Source organism: Thalassophryne amazonica, chromosome 8, assembly GCF_902500255.1.
Source record: "Thalassophryne amazonica chromosome 8, fThaAma1.1, whole genome shotgun sequence".
NCBI classification, from domain to species: Eukaryota; Metazoa; Chordata; class Actinopteri; order Batrachoidiformes; family Batrachoididae; genus Thalassophryne; species Thalassophryne amazonica.
This window is the reverse complement of record NC_047110.1, coordinates 76,144,245-76,164,759: the sequence shown is the minus strand read 5'-3', so window position 1 is coordinate 76,164,759 and position 20,515 is coordinate 76,144,245. Positions and strand designations below refer to the sequence as shown.

The 20,515-nt window shown below is 41.1% G+C and overlaps 1 protein-coding gene across 5 annotated transcripts in view; it reads left to right on the top strand.

Moving 5' to 3' along the window:
* LOC117515918 (genetic suppressor element 1-like) overlaps positions 1-20,515 on the top strand; it is a 107,411-nt gene that overhangs the window by 52,358 nt on the left and 34,538 nt on the right. For 4 of the 5 annotated variants that reach the window (XM_034176697.1, XM_034176696.1, XM_034176695.1 and 1 more), the window contains 2 exons: positions 14,498-14,677; positions 16,275-16,474. In XM_034176697.1, the coding sequence (XP_034032588.1) occupies positions 14,498-14,677; positions 16,275-16,474 (380 nt within the window). Of the gene's footprint in view, positions 1-11,730; positions 11,920-14,497; positions 14,678-16,274; positions 16,475-20,515 lie in introns of those variants that run through there. The other variant, XM_034176699.1, reaches the window with a different exon arrangement.

The window sequence follows — 20,515 nt, the reverse complement described above, 5'->3', positions numbered from 1 at the left end:
AGGTACCAGAGGTGGGACGAAGTCACCATCTCTCAAGTCATGAATCAGCAAGTCCCCAAGTCAAATCTCAAGTCATAATGACCACCAATTATTTGCAAGCTGACTTGAGACTTGACTTGGGACTTGCTGATTCATGACTTGAGAATCTGTCTTGAGACAGATTCAATCCAGCTTGCTTTCTAGTCGGACAGCATTCAGACCCATTTTTCAAATCCAGCTCATCCTACACACGTCAAAACTAAATCTGACCCTTCACCTTTTTGTACTTGGCCTTAAGATTCTTTATCTTTCCACGGCACTGGCTTGTCATCTTCTCCTACCCATTTGTTGCTAGTGTAGCAGTGACGTCCTTGAATATGCTTCGATTAACATTCCTCCCAACTTGTTTTGCATTTCCTGATCTCTGGATTCTTTTGTATTGACCAACTACTACCAAAGACAAACAAGATGCTATACAAAGTTAGGGAAAAGTTAACTTCAGAATTTGGTGGGAGTTTGCACACAGCTTTTGAACACAACCTGAATGCTGACCCCAACAACCCGGAAGTATGATGTCATGATCCTCGAGCTAACCAGATTCAAGCCACATTTGCGTTCATATCTTGGTGAATCCGGCTCATATCTGGCACAGCTGTCTAAGTGACTGAGAATTCATGGTTCTTACAGTCTTTGATAACGACCACACACAAAACCTTTTCTTCAATCTGATAATATTTGTTCGTGCTGTAGCACGACATTGTTGTGAAACCCAGAAATCGAAGTTGAAGAAATTTTGAGGCTTTTCCCCACCTCCGATTCCAATCAGTTATCAAAGTGCCATCCTCCTTTTTCCTTTGCAGCAACTAACCAACCTTTTAAAGGAAGCTTTGGTTAGGAGCTAACCATACTTCCTGCACATGCCTCATACCACATGACCAGCGGAACAGCATATGGATGTAAAAGATTACATTTCCTTCTTGTCCTTAACGCTACAGTTTCCCCTCTAACCTTGTGATAATCATTAACACTCTTGAATGATTTAGAAAATATTATTGGTGTATCCTTAATTTGTTGTTTAGTCATGTCTTTGCCTGTTTATGTGTACTTTTTCCTGAAATGCCTCCTTTTTACAATACATATACATGAACCAATATTGATTAGGGGTGAGGTTAAGATTCCGTTATTTTATCTCTTGTGCATGTGGAAATTTTGTCTTCCAGCAAAGCTTTTGTAGAACTGACAGTTAGTCACGCCCTTTTTCTTTTTCTGTTGACTGATTTCAGACAAACTCACTCCAAAACAGCCCCTGTATGAATGTGTATTGGGGCAAGACTCATTGCTATGTATGATATTAAAATTTGTATCCAGGTCTGGAGGCAGCCGTCAGCCAGTAAAAATCTCACACACACACACACACACACACACACACACACACACACACACACACACACACACACACACACACACACACACACACACACACACACACACACACACACACACACACACACACACACACACACACACAACCCAAGTGATGCTTTCATTCTATTGACCACTTTGAGCTGACATCACCGCGATGTGTCACCTACAGTAACCACGTGGGGGCCATTTTGTTGGACATAAACAAACAGAATGCGAAGAATGTGGTAGCTGTATGAAAACTGCATTTTACATTTCTGTGATTCATTTCTGAGTGTACAATTGCTTAGATTTATTATAAACAAGGAGAAATGTCATTGGTCATGCAACTGAAAGCGTAGATCTTCGTCTCAGTCCAGGACAATCACAAACTCAAACACTCTCGTGCCTCAGTCCATTTATTCTGCAAAGATCACAGCGTCATCTGCACAGTCGTCAATCAAACTTTTCTCACCGTCATCCTTGTCGCTGGACTGCAAAACCTTACCCAACACACAATCCATTCAAGCACTAACCTGAACATACAGTGGCTTCCAAAAGTATTCAGCCCCTTGGTATTTCATGCATTTCAATTTGTTTATGGTATTTCAAATACAAAAATTAAATCGGGCTTCTCAATATAAAAAAATTCTAAAATTATTTTCCTTAGACTCAAACTGCAAGTAAATCTCTACAAGTTAATATAAATTAATTAAAAATATAAAAGCCAAGATGATGGGCTGCATAAGTAATCAGCCCCTTTGGTATAATACCTGTAGATAATCAGTTTAATAGCCAGTTTTCTTCAGACAAGTCAGGAGATGGATACATGAACATTTCCAAGTCACTGAATATGTCTTGAACTTTATTTACATCACTTATGAAGAAATACAAACAGTATGGCACTCTATGGTAAATCTGTGTGGAGCAGACAGTTTTCAAAAACTGAGTGACTGTGCAAGAAGGAGAAGAGTGAGGAAAGCCACCAAGCCACAACCCAGAAGAAGTTACAGGCTTCTCCTCCTGTGATTGGAGAAATTGTGCATTGTGTATATTTTGCATTTTGTATCCCCAGTTATACAGCTTCATGATGAAGTGGTATAGAGGAGGGTTTTATTAAAAAGAAGATCTGAAACTTCAGCTACAATTTGCCAGAAGGTACATCTGAGATGGAAGCCTAGATTTGATGTTTTGGTGAAAGAAAACCCTCCTCTATATCACTTCATCATGAAGCTGTATAATTGGGGATAGAAAATGCAAAACATGCACTATGCACAATTTCTCCAGTCACAGTAACAGAAGCCTGTAACTTCTTCTGGGTTGTCTGAGTGTCTTGGTGGCTTTCCTCACTCTTCTCCTTCTTGCACAGTCACTCAGTTTTTGAAAACTGTCTGCTCCACACAGATTTTCCAGAGTGCCATATTGTTTGTATTTCTTCATAACGAATGTAAATAAAGTTCAAGACATATTCAGTGACTTGGAAATGTTCATGTATCCATCCCCTGACTCTTCTGAAGAAAACTGGCACTTAAACTGTTATTTACAGGTATTATACCAAAGGGGCTGGTTACTTATGCAACCCATTATCTTGGCTTTTATATTCTTACTTAATTTATATCAACTTGTAGAGATTTACTTTCAGTTTGAGTCTAAGGAAGATCATTTTTGAATTTTTTATACTGAGAAGCCTGATTTACTTTTTGTATCTGAAATGCCATAAACAAATTCAAATGCGTAAAATACCAAGGGGCTGAATACTTTTGCAAGCCATTGTAGGAGGCTGAACATTTTCTGCCCCATACAGCATTGCAAAACAACAAATTCTTATGATGTCCAAAGGAAAAAAACAAGTGCAGCTAATGTAGCTAAGCTAAGGACTTTGCTAACGCTAACAGTGTTTATCAGTGGGTGCAAAGCGGTAGAAAGCATCACGCCATGATTTGTGCACATCAATGTAGTGAACAAAATGCAAGAATGGAATAATGTGAACATATCTTAATGATATGTTAGAGGTCAAAACATAAATAGAAGTAATATAAATGAAGTAATTTCACACATGTAAAGGTGTGCCTATTTTGTGGTCACAGACTGTACCTTGACTGTTTGACACTAGCGGTAACCTGGATCATTAACAGCAGCATTAAAATACAGTTTAATTACAAGTGTCTGGCTTCACAATAATACTCATTAACAAATGGATCTGCAAAGTGTAAAGAGATATAGTCTCTCAGCTACGATTGTGCTTCATGCTTTGAAACATACGTATAACACACTCATCCCACGATGTTCTGCTTCGAACATGTCATTAGAAACATAGAAACTGTGTGCCTTTTTGTGGGGCTGATGTTTGTGACAACTTCATAAGAAGTCGTTTTGTGAGCAAGCTAAAGGACACTCACACACGCCACAGTAATGGACATTAATGAGTAGGTAGTTTGTTACAGCTGCTTCTTCCACCCTAAAGACCATCCCAGGTTTATGCTGCACGTACAATACACACACACACACACACACACACACACACACACACACACACACACACACACACACACACACACACACACACACACACACACACACACACACACACACACACACACATATACTTTTTTATTAAGCTGACAGAGCACAGCAGCGCTCCCTCCTTCCACCCTCACAGTCCCCTGTGTCGAGGCTGTTTGCTATAAGTGAGAGTAAAAGTGAAAGAAAAGAGACCAAAAAACCAAAGTTTTAAAGACACAGTCCCACAACCTGTTCATCACTTACGCCATGGTGAGAAATGCCCCATTCTCACACAGGTGTAATTTTATTTTTGCTAAGTATAGCTCTAATAATTTAGTTTTAGTTTGGCGAAAACATCAGCACTTATAACATGTGACTTCAAGGATACGAGTGCGTCTCGGCCCATTTTATCAGTCCAACACTGATCCATCCAAACAAACATCCATTTTTTATACCCGATCATTCCAATTAAGGGTCACAATGGGAATGAAGCCTATCCCACCATTAATTGCGTGCGAGGCAGGATACATCCTGGACAGGACCCCAGTCTATTGCAGGCCAACATTGATCCACAGTAAAATATTTGGATAATTTTTCCATTCATTCAGTCAAATTTGGATCTGAAGTAGACCAGTGGAATCCATCTGATTTATCCAATTGCACAAGATGCATTCACTCAGCAGCAGCATCTTTGGTTTGTTAGCTCACGATGCTAACAGTTTGATTTTTGGCTTCTATCAATCAATCAATCAATCAATTTTTTTATATAGCGCCAAATCACAACAAACAGTTGCCCCAAGGCGCTTTATATTGTAAGGCAAGGCCATACAATAATTACGTAAAACCCCAACGGTCAAAACGACCCCCTGTGAGCAAGCGCTTGGCTACAGTGGGAAGGAAAAACTCCCTTTTAACAGGAAGAAACCTCCAGCAGAACCAGGCTCAGGGAGGGGCAGTCTTCTGCTGGGACTGGTTGGGGCTGAGGGAGAGAACCAGGAAAAAGACATGCTGTGGAGGGGAGCAGAGATCGATCACTAATGATTAAATGCAGAGTGGTGCATACAGAGCAAAAAGAGAAATAATTAATTAGTAATTAGCAATTACTTCTTAAAGCCACAGTATGTAGGATATCATTACACCTAGTGGTGAGATTGTAGATTACATTATGCTGCCACTGGTCACAATTTTGTTTCCTCTTCACATTTTTGCTGTTTTGGCGACGGGGTTTCATGCTCCTTTGCTTTCTCACAAGAATTTTCTCTCAAGCATGACAGCTTGCACGAGCAACCAGTAGACATTGTATAAGGGAGCAGCCACTGATTCATCTTCTTTTTTCTTCAGTTTTACAGCTGCGATGCAAAATGTAAAACACGGAGTAAGTCTTCCTTTTGGGCTGTTGTATCAACATGGCACTACAACATGGTGGCCTCCATGAGAAGGCCCGCTCCCATGTATAGTTATGAAGGTCTCACGCTAAACTTATGAAAACACATTGATCATTGTTGATGGTAATTATAGACTAATGAACAAATGGTTATTAATGCTATATTCCATTTCTGCCTAAAAACACCCCTAAATCCTACACATTGTTGCTTTAAAACAATTCTTAAGCATCTAAATGTGGGAACAGTAATTATGTTGTGCTTGTATTATTGTTTTTTTTTAATGCATGATAAGGGTTAATGGGAGGATTAGTTTTAGTTGCATTCATAGAGTGGGTTCCTTTAGTAGTCCTGCATTGACACCTGGAAACTTCCCATCTTCAGTGTCTACATTAGATGGAAAAGTGCAATAAAAATGGCATCCATTTTATAATGAAGACACAAAGCAGTTGACCTAAACAAAACCAAAGCGAATGTTTCACAGTTTTTCCCTCCAGTCATGAAAATGCACCAAATTATGCAATAATCTAGTTGGGCCTGCATGGGAGCCACTGTTCCAGGACTTGACCCAGACCCAGTTATACTGAATTAAATATTGAAGCTTTAGTGTCCTCTGTTTTTGGCCACTATGACATAAGTGAGCAGTTAAAGACCTCTATTAATAACCATTAACAAGACTGATGGTAAAATGTTTAGTGAACCTTGACCTTACCCCTCGCACCACCAGTAGGTCAACATTTGTTCCACACTTGAGTTGATGAATGCTTATATCTAAATAAATAAATAATTATTGTTTTAGGATGCTTCTAACATTCATTCCCTGAACATAGTCAGTCACACACTGAGTCAGAGCCGGCCCAAGGCGTACGCCAACTACGCGGTCGCTTAGGGCCTCCACGCCACCAGGGGGCCCCAAGAGCACCGAGACGTTGTGATAAAAAAGTAAATATATACATGAAATTAAAATAATATTGAATAATTTAAACGAAATTGTATTACACCCGAAAAAAATAAATTCATTTTGACAAAATACCAATACTAGGTTAACTGATGCCTCCTGTTGGCTACTGCCACCGTTGGGCAAATTTAGATGCACCGCTTGGGTCAGGAGGTCGATGACTAATCGTGAGGAAAGAAGTGAGTGTAAGTCATGTCTCAGAAAAGAAATTATCCCTCTGGAGCGGAGAAAAGCAAAAGAAGAAGTTGGAAGACGAGAAAAAACAACAAGACAAAGGTAGGTTTGCATGTCCAATATTACAATTTTTGTTGTCATTATTTGTGAAATGCTCCGTTCGTTTAGTGTAAAGTGCTTTAGGTGTCTTAAAGTCAGAGGCGATTGCAAGGGAACCTCAGCTTCCCCTAAAATGTCAAAAAATAAGTGATCAAATATATACTGTTGTGTGTACATGTCATTGACTAAATATGCGCTACAACGCGCTCAACTTTTGTTCAGAATCAGCTTCTTATCACTGGTAACGACACGGCTTTCCTCTCACTCAAACCCGCAGCTTCACAGTGCTTTAAACAGTGTGGACGCTGAGCGTCCACAGACTTCAATAGCGACACAAAGCATGCTGCAAAACGAGACGAGTCATTGGATAAATGCTGGGCTTTGTCCCGCCCATCGGGTGCTCAGCGTGTCTGGGGGTCTAAGGGGCAGTGGGCTGGCCTCGGCTGACCCGGACGCTCAGCTTCTGCATGATGATTGGATGATCTGTCTGAGGCTGAATCCCTTTTTGATTGACAGCGAAATGAGCGAATCAGCGATCTTTTGGTGTAAACATCCGTGGGAGCATTTTCATTCTGTTCTGAGTTGAACCGGAGACTTTCCTAATCCTCTTACCGGCATTTTCTTTGTGAAAAACGACTAGCGACAAATCGAGCTTCTATTTCTGGTGTTTTTTTTTGTAGCCGCTTGTGTTTGGAGACTGACTTCTGTCACTTTCTGACTTCTATCGCAGTTTCTGTTCCTACTGAGCAGCGGGTGCTGCTGAGCTCCTCCACCGTCACAAAGCACTCACAGGCGGACAAACTTCACACTAGCCTCGCGCCAGTCCCAGCTAGCGAGCTAGCTAGGTAGGAAGCTGCACATAATGACAGACAATTTGAATGTTGTGGACCGGATTTTGGCGAAGCCATTTGATACTCTTCCTTACGAAGAAAAACTTGGAGTTAAACAGCAGGGCAGATCAACTCCTCATTAATTTGGTGCAAAAGGTGGGGAAAAGTAGCTCAGCTCTCAATGGTTTGCAGGCCAAAGTTAAAGCAGTAACCCCCAGTGCAATGTTTGTGCATTGCTATGCACACACATTGCTGTTATGTTGTGGATTTCTGTGTTCATTTTGGAGATGATTTAAGTATTGTATTTATTATTTAAATGTTTAATTTTGATTACAACTTTATTTTTCTGTAAGATGTGAATGTCATTTGATTCTATTTTGTATTTGGCTATTGAACATTTTGCACACCATTGCACATCTGAAAGAAATTAAACTATTTAATGTGTTTACTATAGATGCAGTCTCCTGTCTGCTGATGTTACTTTCAAATATTTAAATTAATGAGCCATACTTATACATCACTCTGTATGTAGAAGTTAATTAAAACATATTTATGAGTTTGCTACCCCTTTAAGGTTAAAAACAAGAATGACACCTGTATGATGTAAGATAATTACAAATAATGCTAATGATTGTGTGTACGTTACACACATAACAGTGTAGCCTATGGAATAATGAGGCATCTGGTGCTGAGGTGATGGTAGGGGGTCCCCAAATGAAATTCTGCTTAAGGCCCCATAAAGGCTTGGGCCGGCCCTGCACTGAGTCAGTGGCTCTGTAAAAACGATTACAGCTTCAGCTTTGAAATTTTGGTTCTGATAGGCTCAGATGAGGAGTATCACTTGCACTGTGAGGGAATGTCAGCTATGACATTTTGGCCATGTGGTTGTTTCTGATGCAGGTGCCCCAGTGGTTTTAGCACCACGCACAGGTATGGAGTTGAGGTGTACTCCTAGTTTGTGACCATTATGAGAGAAATCACGAATTATGGATTAATTTGTAAACAGCCCATCACAGATTCAGCTAAATCTGCATTAGTGTGAAGGAAAATCAACCCTTTCTGTGGGCAAAAGGCCAACATTGTATTCAATCCAATGTATTTGGATTGCAATGTACTTGTAGTTTATTTATTAGTGCCAAATTCTAACATAAGCCACCTCAAGGTGCTAGACCCACGTAATGTCTAGACCAGTGTTTCTCAAGCATTTTCAGACCAAGGACCATTTAACCAATAAAAAAATCTGCCAGACTACCTAACTCCTCATACAGTGCAGTACAAATTACAGCCCAATATTGAGAGCTTTACAAAGAGCTTTATTTGCTCGGACATATGGTACTGTGTCAGAGTTTGGAGCTGTTTTAAACAGTCTGAGATGTCCAGCCACTGAGAGCTTAGGACTAGTATGTCGATCTTGGTTCAAATCCTGCTTGTGCTACCTGTCTGTGTGCTTGGATGAGACACTTCATCTGCATTGTGTAAGTAGACTCAGCTGTAAATGGGTACAGGCCTTAGCTGGGGAAGTAACCTGCATCAGACCGGCATCCTGTCCAGGCTGAGTGATCAACTCTCATCCGCTTCATGCTATGGAATCTAAAGCTAAAGACAATGAACAACTTTATTTATCCCAAAGGAAATTAAGTACAGAAACAGTAAACAAGGGTTAGTTAAATACACAATTACAGAAAGTTACGATTAAATCAAAATCAATCAATCTTTTTTTTTTTTATACAATAAATACAACAAATTTATGTGAAATTACTGGAAGATATATTACACAAGATGTTTGACAATATTGCACATAACTCAGAATAACTGTTATGTATTCATACTGCAGAAGGGGGAAGAATTATGTAGTCTGATTGCCGCAGGTAGGAAAGACCTCCTGTGGCATTCTGTGGTGGACCTCGGTGGCCTCAGCCTGTGACTGAAGGTGCTCTGAGAGGACGTCAGTGTGGCATGCAGGGGGTGGGAGGTGTTGAGCAGCTTCCTCAGCATCCTCCTCTCTGACACCTCCACCACAGACTCCAGCTCAACCCCCAGGACAGAGCCAGCTCTCCTGATGAGCTTGCTGAGCTAGAGATAAGCACCGGCACCATGAGGCCTCAGGGAATATACAGGACGTACTTCTTCTAAACCACCATTTACAGCCCCATCTTCACAATGATGGTATAGTCAAAAAGACAACAATGAAGTGTAGATTAGAGTCCCAATGAAATACATTGGAATAATTGGTCAATAATTGCAGTGATGCCAGAGCAATCATTGGGGTAGAACATTTCCCATATTTCAGTCTAACTCAGATGAACCAGCAATATTTCCACAAAATGCCACTTCATTTAATAATATGAGATACCGAGTTCAAAAGTGCCAACATAGACAACACGCACATCGCTGCAAGTACACACCCATTCAAGCATAAGTTAACCATGAGTTCATCCTACACCTATGAAATGCCTATGAAATGAACCTTGAAATCCTAAATTCCTTCAAACAACACTCATTAGAGTGCCCAGCTTAGTTCCAAAGAGTCCTATTCTGTTCTTTCACAGCAGATGAAGGTCACATACAGCACCAGTCAAAGGTTTGTCCAAACTTTTGCTTAATTTTAATAATAAAAATAAAATAATTAATAATTTTAATTTAATTAATTTAAATTAGCTTATAATGTGCCAAATCACAGCAAAAGCCGTCTCAAGGCGCCTTACATAAAACAAGTCAACATAAAATTGAATAAATAATTAAAAATGAATAAAAAAATTCAAATACATAAATAAAAACAGAAGTAAAAGAATAAAACAAAAATAAAAACTATCCATAAGAAAGAGAATAAAAATAGGTTTTGAGTCTTGCTGATCTGGTAGAGTTCTACCAGATCATCCAGATAAGATGGCGCCAGTCCATGAACAACCTTATAAGTCAATAGCAAAACCTTAAAATCTGCTCTCACAGAGACAGGGAGCAAAGATGCCAAAATGGGTGTGATATGCTCAGACCTTCTGCTACGTGTCAGAAGTCTGGCGGCAGCGTTCTGAACCAGCTGAAGACCCCTAATGCTGGACTGTGGTAACCCTGAAAATAGAACATTACAATAATCTAGTCTAGAAGAAATAAAATCACATCAATAGATGTGATCCATCCAGTGAAGTTATCTCCTAGTTCCAGGGAAAGCTCCGATGGCCATATGCAGACTCCTATGCATGCAGACTGGGACATCTGGGTAATCTACTCACATAGCATGTCCCGTTATCCTCATGGCACCTCCTCAGCAGCTGCTCCAGCCGTGGCATCAGGACCCCCAACCAGGCAGAAGCTCGGACAGAGAACCAAACAGACATTAATACTCACAAACATGGATCCACCTTAACAGCAATTTAACATCTAATTAATAAAATGATGATGTGCTTCCAGATTCAACTCACTGTTGAGCTGAGACTTGCAGAAAGGTCTCAAATATCCAACAAAAAGCCAAAGTTCAGAGGATTATCCCGTTTAAATTACATGCTCATGACCATCACTGGCTTTTGTCAGGCAACAAACTAAAGATGTTGTTGCCCCAGTAGTGATAACAAAGGTGAAGGAGCAACTATCTTTATCCACCATCACTTCTTAAAAAACCTTAAAACATCTTAATTTGTTTAAGGCTGCTGTGTGTGTCGTCCTCCACCCCCTTCTATCCATGACATGAGAGGTCAAAGGTGAAGTGTGAAAGGTCACTGTCAGTACCCACCCCCACCCAAGCAGACTGGGCCGACTAGCAGTGAGACAGAGTGATGGATGGAGGGTTATCACTACCCCCGCCTCCGCTAACCTGGCTCCTCCCATCTCCACCCTCCACCTTCCCCGGGAGCGAAAACCGAAAGCAGGAATGATGAAGATAGAAAAGAAAACAACAGAGGCCACCTTTTGAGTAAGAGAGAAGGGACGGCTACAGAGAGGAAATGGAAAAATAAAGAGTGACAGAGAGAAGAGGGGAGGAGGAGGAGGAGGAGAGCTTGATAGATGGAGAGGGAGAGGAAGGAGAATGTAAGAGGTGGAAGGAGAGGAGAAGGAGGAGGAGGAGGAGGGGAAGTGGATAGAAAAGAGGTCACGTGACCGTGTAGCAGCTGCAAGGCTGAGAGAGAGAGAGAGAGAGAGAGAAGCAGGAGGCTGAACAAGAAAGACAACCACAGCCGAGAGAGAGAGAGAGAGAGAGAGAGAGAGAGAGAGAGAGAGAGAGGAGAGAGAAGAGAAGCAGGAGGGCGGAAACAAGAAAAGACAACCACAGCCGAGAGAGAGAGAGAGAGAGAGAGAGAGAGAGAGAGAAGCAGGAGGCTGAACAAGAAAGACAACCACAGCCGAGAGAGAGAGAGAGAGAGAGAGAGAGAGAGAGAGAGAGAGAGAAGCAGGAGGCTGAACAAGAAAGACAACCACAGCCGGGAGAGAGAGAGAGAGAGAGAGAGAAGCAGGAGGCTGAACAAGAAAGACAACCACAGCCGAGTGAGAGAGAACAAGACAGACCATAAGAGAAAGAACAAATAAGAGAGAGAGCAAAGAGAGAAGGAAGGAGCTGGTGAGAGAGAAAGAGAGTCTGACAGAAGGACAGACGTGTGAGAGGGTGAGTGTCTGCATGCATGAATTATGTGCATATGTTACTGCGTGTTTGGATGACAGATCCATATTAAAAGACCAGGCTGTGAGGGAAGAAAGGAAAAGAAAGACAGGAGGTGACACGTATTTGCTTTTGTTAAATAAACTGAGATAGATGAGAGGCAGAGAGAGTGGATAATAATAATAATAATAATAAGAAGAAAAACTGTCTTATCATCTCTTGACTGCTGGGCTCAGCAGAGATACAGAAACACAGCTCTGTCAGGACCCGAGCTTAGACTCTCTTCATCTCCTTCCCTCTCAGTCTCTCTCCTTCTACTTTTTCACTCGTTTCTTCTCTGTCTGTCTGTCTGTCTGTCTGTCTCTCTCTCCACAGCTTCTTCTGCCTGTCATTTATCTGTCAGCAGGTGTTCGGGCTGCACAGAGTTAATCTGATAATTCCAAATATGAGCTGTGTGACAGTTTTGACTCACTGTGATAAAGATCTGACTGCCTCTGTATTCTTCCTGTTCCTCAAAAATCATCCCATGATGAGCACGAGATTCAATAATGGTCGTGCACGTATGAATTTTTCATGAGTCTTCACTGCTTTAGCCGTTTTGTTTGTTCTCTGGCGTGCACGCTGCTGTGTGTTTGGTTGTTTTAGTGGTAATGAGGTCAGTGCCGTAGTAGGCTGGGGGGGGGGCTGGCCAATTCCAGCTGTAATTAACATTAATGGGTCAGTAGGAGGGTCACAGAGTGAGTCTGTCCACTCTGCGTGTAGGTCTGTGTGTAAAACTGCACTGTTTGTGTCAGCGCTCTCCCGAGGTCTTAAGATGTGTTCCCTGGCTCCCTTGAGGAAACGGACATGTGTGCGCTCATGTGTGTGATTTGCTATTAGGGTCACTGCTCTATTTGACACAGCTCTACTTCCTGCACGGCATCTCTAGTGGATCTGATGCTCGCTGTGAAATGTGCACGCAATGGCAGAAACACAAATGCACACACACGCCTTCAAATTTACTTTCAATGTATTTCATGTCAAAGTTCACATTTCAACTAACGACAAGTTTAATTCTCCATTAATCTGTCTTTTTTTTGTAAATAACTGCATCATCTATACAATAAATGTCAGGAAATACTGCACCTTCAAAATAGAGGAGGCACGTGAGGTGCATATAGGCTGAGCAATCCTCATCATCAAGGTCAGTGTATTTTGTAAATTTTGCAGAATAAAAGAGATTCTGCAGTGACTACACATGGGGTTACTCCAGATAGTGTTGAATCAAACTGTTCAACTCCTTTAGAATTCATTTAAACTGTGATTTGATTGATAGTTGATTTAACACTATGATACAGCTGATCTAATCTTCATAGAGTTGATTTATCCATATGTTCTATCTGTCATGGTGATGAATCAAGTTCATCAACTCCATTTGAGTTCGTTCATATTCATGATAGAGATGATTTAACACTGACAAAAATTGATTTAACTCTATAGAGTTGATTTAACCATATGTACTCTGCAATGTTTAATGTGTAGTTGGAGGGCAACAATAATTTAGTCACACACACACACACACACACACAGTAAGATCTTCAGTGTTAAATGAACACAGTTTCTGAGTTTGTATCACTGGTCTCAAGTTTGACTTAACATTCAAATGTGTTAAACATTAACTCTTTAATAAGTACAGCCTTACTTTATGACATATGAAAATATATAAAATGTATATAAATACGTATAACTTCTTCCTGCTCCTTTTTGAATATTAAATTTGTAATATTATGTTGTAATTTGTAGTAGTATTATCTCTATTGTGTCTTTTTACTGTCCTTTCTCAGGTATATCATTTTTGTTTTTATGTGCGCGCAATAAAGAGACTTCATTCATATGAGGCATAATAACAGAGAAAGGCCAAGGCTAGGTTTGAACTCATAACCCTCTGATTATGAGGAGAACTCATGGACCGGATTGAGAGTTAAGTTATACTTGCAGAGTTTAATCAGCCCTAATATGATCAACTCTGAGAAAACACTGAGTGCTGGAGTAACACATTTAAGAGTTAAATATATTCTGAGCTATTTGACTTTGAGATTTTAAAAATTTGGTTTCTGCTGGGCATGTATCCACTAGCCATTGATTGGTGGGTTCAATACCTGGTTGCAGCAGATGGTTGAAGTTTCCCAAAACACTGAACTCCAAATTTTAAAAACTTTGTGGTGCATCAACCCCACATGAATGTGGGAACTCGAGAAAAAAAGTAAAAATATGCCATCTTACTATAAAAATGGTAACATGTTCTTCTTTTTGACATGATCATTCTGTTGAGTTTTTTAGAGATCAGCTCTAAACCGTTTTAAGTCATCCAGCTTAACAGACGCCGAAGCATAACCTACTCATCAGATGTAATTAATGACTTTGTCAATGTAACAGTCCAACACCAGAAATTAAACAAGGTATTCGAATGATCCTTTTTTGACATTTTATACAACAAAAATAGAGGAGAAAATAGTGGTATTACAGAAATAGGTAAAGTTTGGAATGGCTTTGGCAGCTGGAGAGAATTCAGGTTGTAACTGTTATGATCTCTGGTTGTCCACAGGTATGAACCATGAGTCCAACAAATCGCCATCATTAGGAATGATCTCTACAGCAACGCGAACAACAGCTACTGTCAGTCCCCTGAGCCCACTAACCAATGGGAACGCAGTTACTCAGTCTGCAAACTCCGGATTCGCTGCTGCTCTGCGTAAACTGGCCAAACAGGCCGAGGATCCCCGAGGTGAGCCCTGATCCGAACTCCTCGCACCTCAAAGTTCAACGTGCAATCAGAATGATGTTGGTATGAAGATATTTACAGATATTTAAATTAAGCAGTGACTGTGTAGCGATGTTTGTGCTGCTTACAATGGAAGTTCTTGGGTTGTTTTCTTTTTTGGATCATTTTGTGAGTCTGTTCATGGATGCCATAATGAAAGTGTTGGATAAGAACTGAACTCCTCTGGCCTCTCCTTCTCTCTTACTTCCTTCATCCATTTCCATTCATCTCCTAATAATGAGAATCTAATTACAGCCAATTATAAGAATCTCTCTCTCTCTGTGTGCACAGTCCTACCTTTTCTCCATCTCATTATTTTTGTCCTTTGCCTCTTTCTCTGTGTTTCTATGTGAGTAATTAAGAGAAGATGTCACGGACGCCACACTTAACACCACATCCTCTCCAACCTCTTATTCACACCTTGTTTTATTACATCCTCCTGACACTCGCCCCACAGTCAGGTCCATAATTATTTGGACAGTGACACCATTATTTTTTTTTGCAATTTTGCCTCCGCCACAATGGAGTTGAAATGAAACAATCAAGATGTGCTGGCAGTGTTGACTTTCAGTTTTAAATCAAGGAGTTTAACAAACATATCACATTAACCATTTAAAAATTATATTCATTTTTACATCCCTCCATTGTTAGAGGTCATACGTAATTAGACAAAATAAGTGGAATCACTTTTACAGTCAGTTTTCTGTCAGCAATTTAGGGGATGGATACATGAACATTTCCAAGTCACCAGGTCCCGGACTACAGTTACACCCATCACTAAGAAATACAGCCAGTATGTTACTGCATGGTAAATGTGTTTGGAGAAGGGAGCTCTCAAAAACATTATGCAAAAAGATGACAAGCTACAGATATGAAGAATGAAAATCTTTGTTTAGTGTCACTTAGCTGGCATTTGAGCCACAACGACTCAATTATTTTGACAAAAAAAAAAAAAACAGAAATTGTAACAGCTAAACAGAGACCACACAATAAAACAAGTGAGAGAAGCCATCAAGACACCAATGACAACTCTGAAGGAGTTATAGGTTTCTGTGGCTGAACAAACTGTGCATTGTGCAACTTCTGTCTAGTGTAGCAGACATCGTTTCATCGTGGAGCGACACAGGATTTTCAGAATAAAAAATAAAATCTAATCTGGTCTCCAACTGTTCCGTGTGCTTTCTTGCCAAAGTGTATCTGAAATGTAACGTCTTTTTTAAAAAGATAATCCTTCTCTATAGCACACCATCATGAAGGTGTGTAACTGTGATACAACAGGCAAACTCTGCACTAAGTCCAGTTTCTCCAATCACAGCTACAGAAGTGTATAACACCTTCAAAGTAAGCGTCTTGGTGGCTTCCCTCGTGTCCGTTTCTTGCATGGTTTCACTTTATCTGTTACATTTTGCCAAATGTTCTTTGTTTGTCAGAATAACCATGTGCCAGTTACATGACATTAAAACAACCTTTTTTTTTCCCTGTGAATTTTTTATTTTTTTTTGGGTCATCTAAGTGCAGTTTTCACTCGACTGTCAATAATATCTCATCCTCCATCCCTCAGGTTCTGCCCTCAGCGGCAAGTCTTCTCCAGTCTTGTCCCCGACTACGAGCCACACTTCACCCGTCTCCACCCCTAAGCGGGGCTCGCTAGCGCCTCTCCTGGGTCAAACAAGGGGACACAGTGTCTCGAGCACCCCCCCAGTAGTCACTATTGCTCCCACAAAAACCAGCAACGGGATCTGGAGGGTTGACGGACGGCAGGTAAGGGACGCAGCACTCCAACCCGCTCCCTCAGCTGGTACTCCAGACGAGACATCTGCTCGTCTCTGTGTTTTTGCTCCCTTGTCTCCCATCAGTGTAAATGAACCGTCTGTCTCTCTATCCACCCTCCATCACATAAATAGTCCTGATGCTCGTCAACATCAAACTGTCAAAAATCAGCCACCCCTGCCTTTCTGCATTTCTCCTTCTCCTTCCATCTTTTCCTGTTTCCATGCATCGCTCTCGTCTTCTCGCCAATTAGTCCGTATCTTTTTCAGACACACACACACAGGAGGAGCTTGTAAAGAAACACTGGAGGCCGCAGAGCCTGGCACCTATTGTGTTCTGTTTCCTGCCGCATTTGTGTATGTGTGTGTCTTTCTCTGCATGTGTACTTGACCCTTAACCCCTAAAAGGCTCGGGACGTAAAGAGGGACCTGTCTGCGCATCTGTGGAAGTGTTTTCTTGTGGGTGTTTGAGTGAACTTAAGCTGGGGCAAGGACCCGGGCCCCCTCACACAAAGCAGGGGTTACTCCCCACAGTAGCTACTTCCCCCTGGATCAGAGCTGCCTTTCTCCCCCGTCACAAAGAGGACTCTGTGGCTCTGCCTGCCTGGGGCTCCCATTCACATATCCAGAGAGAAAGGAATGGGGCAGGAAAAGAGAGAATAGTATGTGAAGAAAAGAGGGGATGGAGTGCAAGAAAAGAGCAAGAGAGTGGCATAGATTAAATTTGTAACCATAGCAGCAAAATTTTATCCTACAGTGCAGAACCTGAGGAGCCGTTTAATAAAGGGTCAAAGATATAAACAGTCATTTTTAGGAAAAATGTTTGACTGAATCAGCTACATAAATTGAGACCTGTGAAGGACAAGCTCACTTTTTTGCAGCCTCAGTTATATTAAAACAATGTCACCAATCAAGCCTGTTGACAGTGTGAAACTGCTGAGATACACATGTGTGAATAGAGTCATAAATTACCTCAAACTGTCTTTTTCCAAACACTAAAATTACACTTGTGATCATAAGTCTACATACACTCATCATGGACCTGAATGCAACAGCAATATTGGGCCAGCAATGATTTTGTTGAACTGTTCTCTTTAATCACATAACATGCAGCTTTCATGGACAAAAAAACAACAATTGTCTGCTGAAGTTTTTAAATTTAATTTTTGGATTTCTCAAATCAACACAGGGTCAAAAAATATACTTCCAGACACCTAATGAGTTAGGTTCACTTTGACCAGATGGTAGGATGGTGTTAACCACCAACAAACTTCTGGCAGGACTTTGGATATTTGAGCACCTTTCTTGGCAGAATTGTGATGCTTCAATTCTTGTTTTTCCTGACTTTTAGGCACAGTCCTGATATTACTGACAGGACTGATGTTGAGAATTTGGGTAGGACCTTCCAAAAGCTAAACATTATCCTGAATTATTCATTTCAGATCCAGCTTTGATATGTTTTTTGGGGTAATTGTCCTGTCCAAATGTGTCCAAGTTTCAACTATAGCTGGTGCTTTAAGGTTGGCAATTTAGGTTGTCTTCCATACAACTTATAGTGCATACGTAAAGTATTCACAGCGCTTCAATTTTTTAAAATTTTGTTATGTTGCAGAAGAGGCCAAGTGGGTTAGTGCACTTGGTTTCTGTGTGGAAGGGTCCCAGTTCAAACCCCCCTCTTACCACATTTCTCCATGTAATGTGGAGTTAAGTCAGGAAGGGTATCCGGTGTAAAACTTGTGCCAATTCAACGTGCAGACCCACCTCGGATTTGCTGTGGCGACCCCGAGTGCAAACAAGGAAGCAGCTGATGGGACTTACTGTTATGTTATGTTACAACCTTATTCCAAAATGGAGTAAATTCATTTTTTCCCCAAAAAATTCTACTCACAACACCCCATAATGCCAATATGAAAAAAGCTTTTTTTTTTTTTTTTTTTTTTTTTTTAATTTTTGCAAATTTAAAAAAAAAATAAAAAATTAAGAAGTAAGAAACTAAGAAAAGTATTCACACCTTTGCTCAGTACTTTGGTGATGCACCTTTGGCAGCAATTACTGCCTTAAGTGTTTTTGAATATGATGTCGCAAGCTTGGTGCACCTGTCTTTGGGCAGTTTTGCCCATTCCTCTTTGTAGCACCTCTCAAACTCCATCAGGATGGATGGGGAGCGTCGGTGCACAGCCATTTTCAGATCTCTCCAGAGATGTTCAAACGGATTCAGGTCTGGACTCTGACTGGGCCACTCAAGGACATTCACAGAGTTGTCCTGAAGCCACTCCTGTGATATCTTGGCTGTGTGCTTAAGGTCATTCTTAATGAAAGATGAACCATCACCCCAGTCTGAGGTCAAGAGCACTCTGGAGCAGGTTTTCATCCAGGATGTCTCTGTATATTGCTACATTCGTCTTTCCTTCAATCCTGACTAGTCTCCCAGGCCCGTATCCATGAAGCATCCTAAGACTAAAATCTTAGAATTCCTCGAATTCTTAGCCATTTCAAAGAATGTCCCCTTGGTAAAATAAAAGTTATTCACAAAGCGTCTTAGGCCTTAAGAGAGCTCCTAAGGTGCCAAAATGGTAAGAGTACGGAGGAGAAATTTTAAGAAGCCTAAGAGTGTCTTAAGCAGAGAAGATGGTGGAAAAAAAATGGCAGTGATTCAGTAATACACTACCAGCTTGATGGTGCAGGAATAATGTTTGTGGTTGACCATCATGAATGAGCTTCCCAGCCAGCGTAGAAACATAATAACACTTGAGATCAAGGTCACCACAACATTGTGATACTTGGCTACGGGAAAAATGTAAATTGTATATAAATACATATTTGTATATACACACTCACACACTCATTTTCAACCACTTAGTCCAATCATGGGTCGCAGGGGGCTGGAGCCTATCCCAGCAGCCATAGAGCGTGAGGCGGGGTACACGCAGGATAGGACGCCTGTCTGTTGCAGGGCCACAAACAGACAAACAAATTCATTCACACCCACTTGCACACAATTTAAAGATTCCAATCCACCTAACCCGCACGTCTTTGGATGTGGGAGGAAATCAGAGCACCCGGAGGAAACCCACGCAAACACGGGGAGAACATGCAAACTCCACACAGAAAGGCCACAGGTGGGAATTGAACCCATGACCTTCTCGCTGTGAGGCAACAGTGCTAACCACTAATCCACCGTGCTGCTATATATATATATATATATATATATATATATATATATATATGAAATTTTCATCTGAGGTGCATGTCCACTGTGAGAGACATAATCTAAAAAAAAAAAAAATCCGGAAATCACAATGTATGATTTTTTTTTTTATATAATTTATTTGTATGTTACTGCTGCAAATAAGTATTTGAACACCTGTGAAAATCTGTGTTAATATTTTGTACAGTAGCCTTTGTTTGCAATTACAGAGGTCAAACCTTTCCTGTAGTTTTTCACCAGGTTTTCACACACTGCAGCAGGGATTTCGGTCCATTCCTCCAAACAGATCTTCTCCAAATCTTTCAGGTTTGGAGTTTCAGCTCCCTCCAAAGATTTTCTATTGAGTTCAGCCTAGAGACTGGCCAGGCCACTCCAGGACCTTGAAATGCTTCCTACGGAGCCCCTCCTTAGTTGCCCTAGCTGTGTGTTTGGGGTCATTGTCATGATGGAAGACCCAGCCATGACCCATCTTCAATGCTCTTACTGAGTGAAGGAGGTTGTTTGCCAAAATCTCGCAATACATGACCCCATCCATCCTCCCTTCAATACAGTGCAGTCGTCCTGTCCCCTTTGCAGAAGAGCACCCCCAGACTATGATGTTTCCACCCCCATGCTTCATGGTTGGGATGGTTTTCTTGGGGTTGTTCTCATCCTCTAAACATGGTAAGTGGAGTTGATTCCAAAAAGTTCTATTCTGGTCTCATCTGACCACATGACCTTCTCCCATGCCTCCTCTGGATCATCCAGATGGTCACTGGTGAACTTCAAATGGGCCTGGACATGTGCTGGCTTGAGCAGGGGACCTTGCTGCCCTGCAGGATTTTA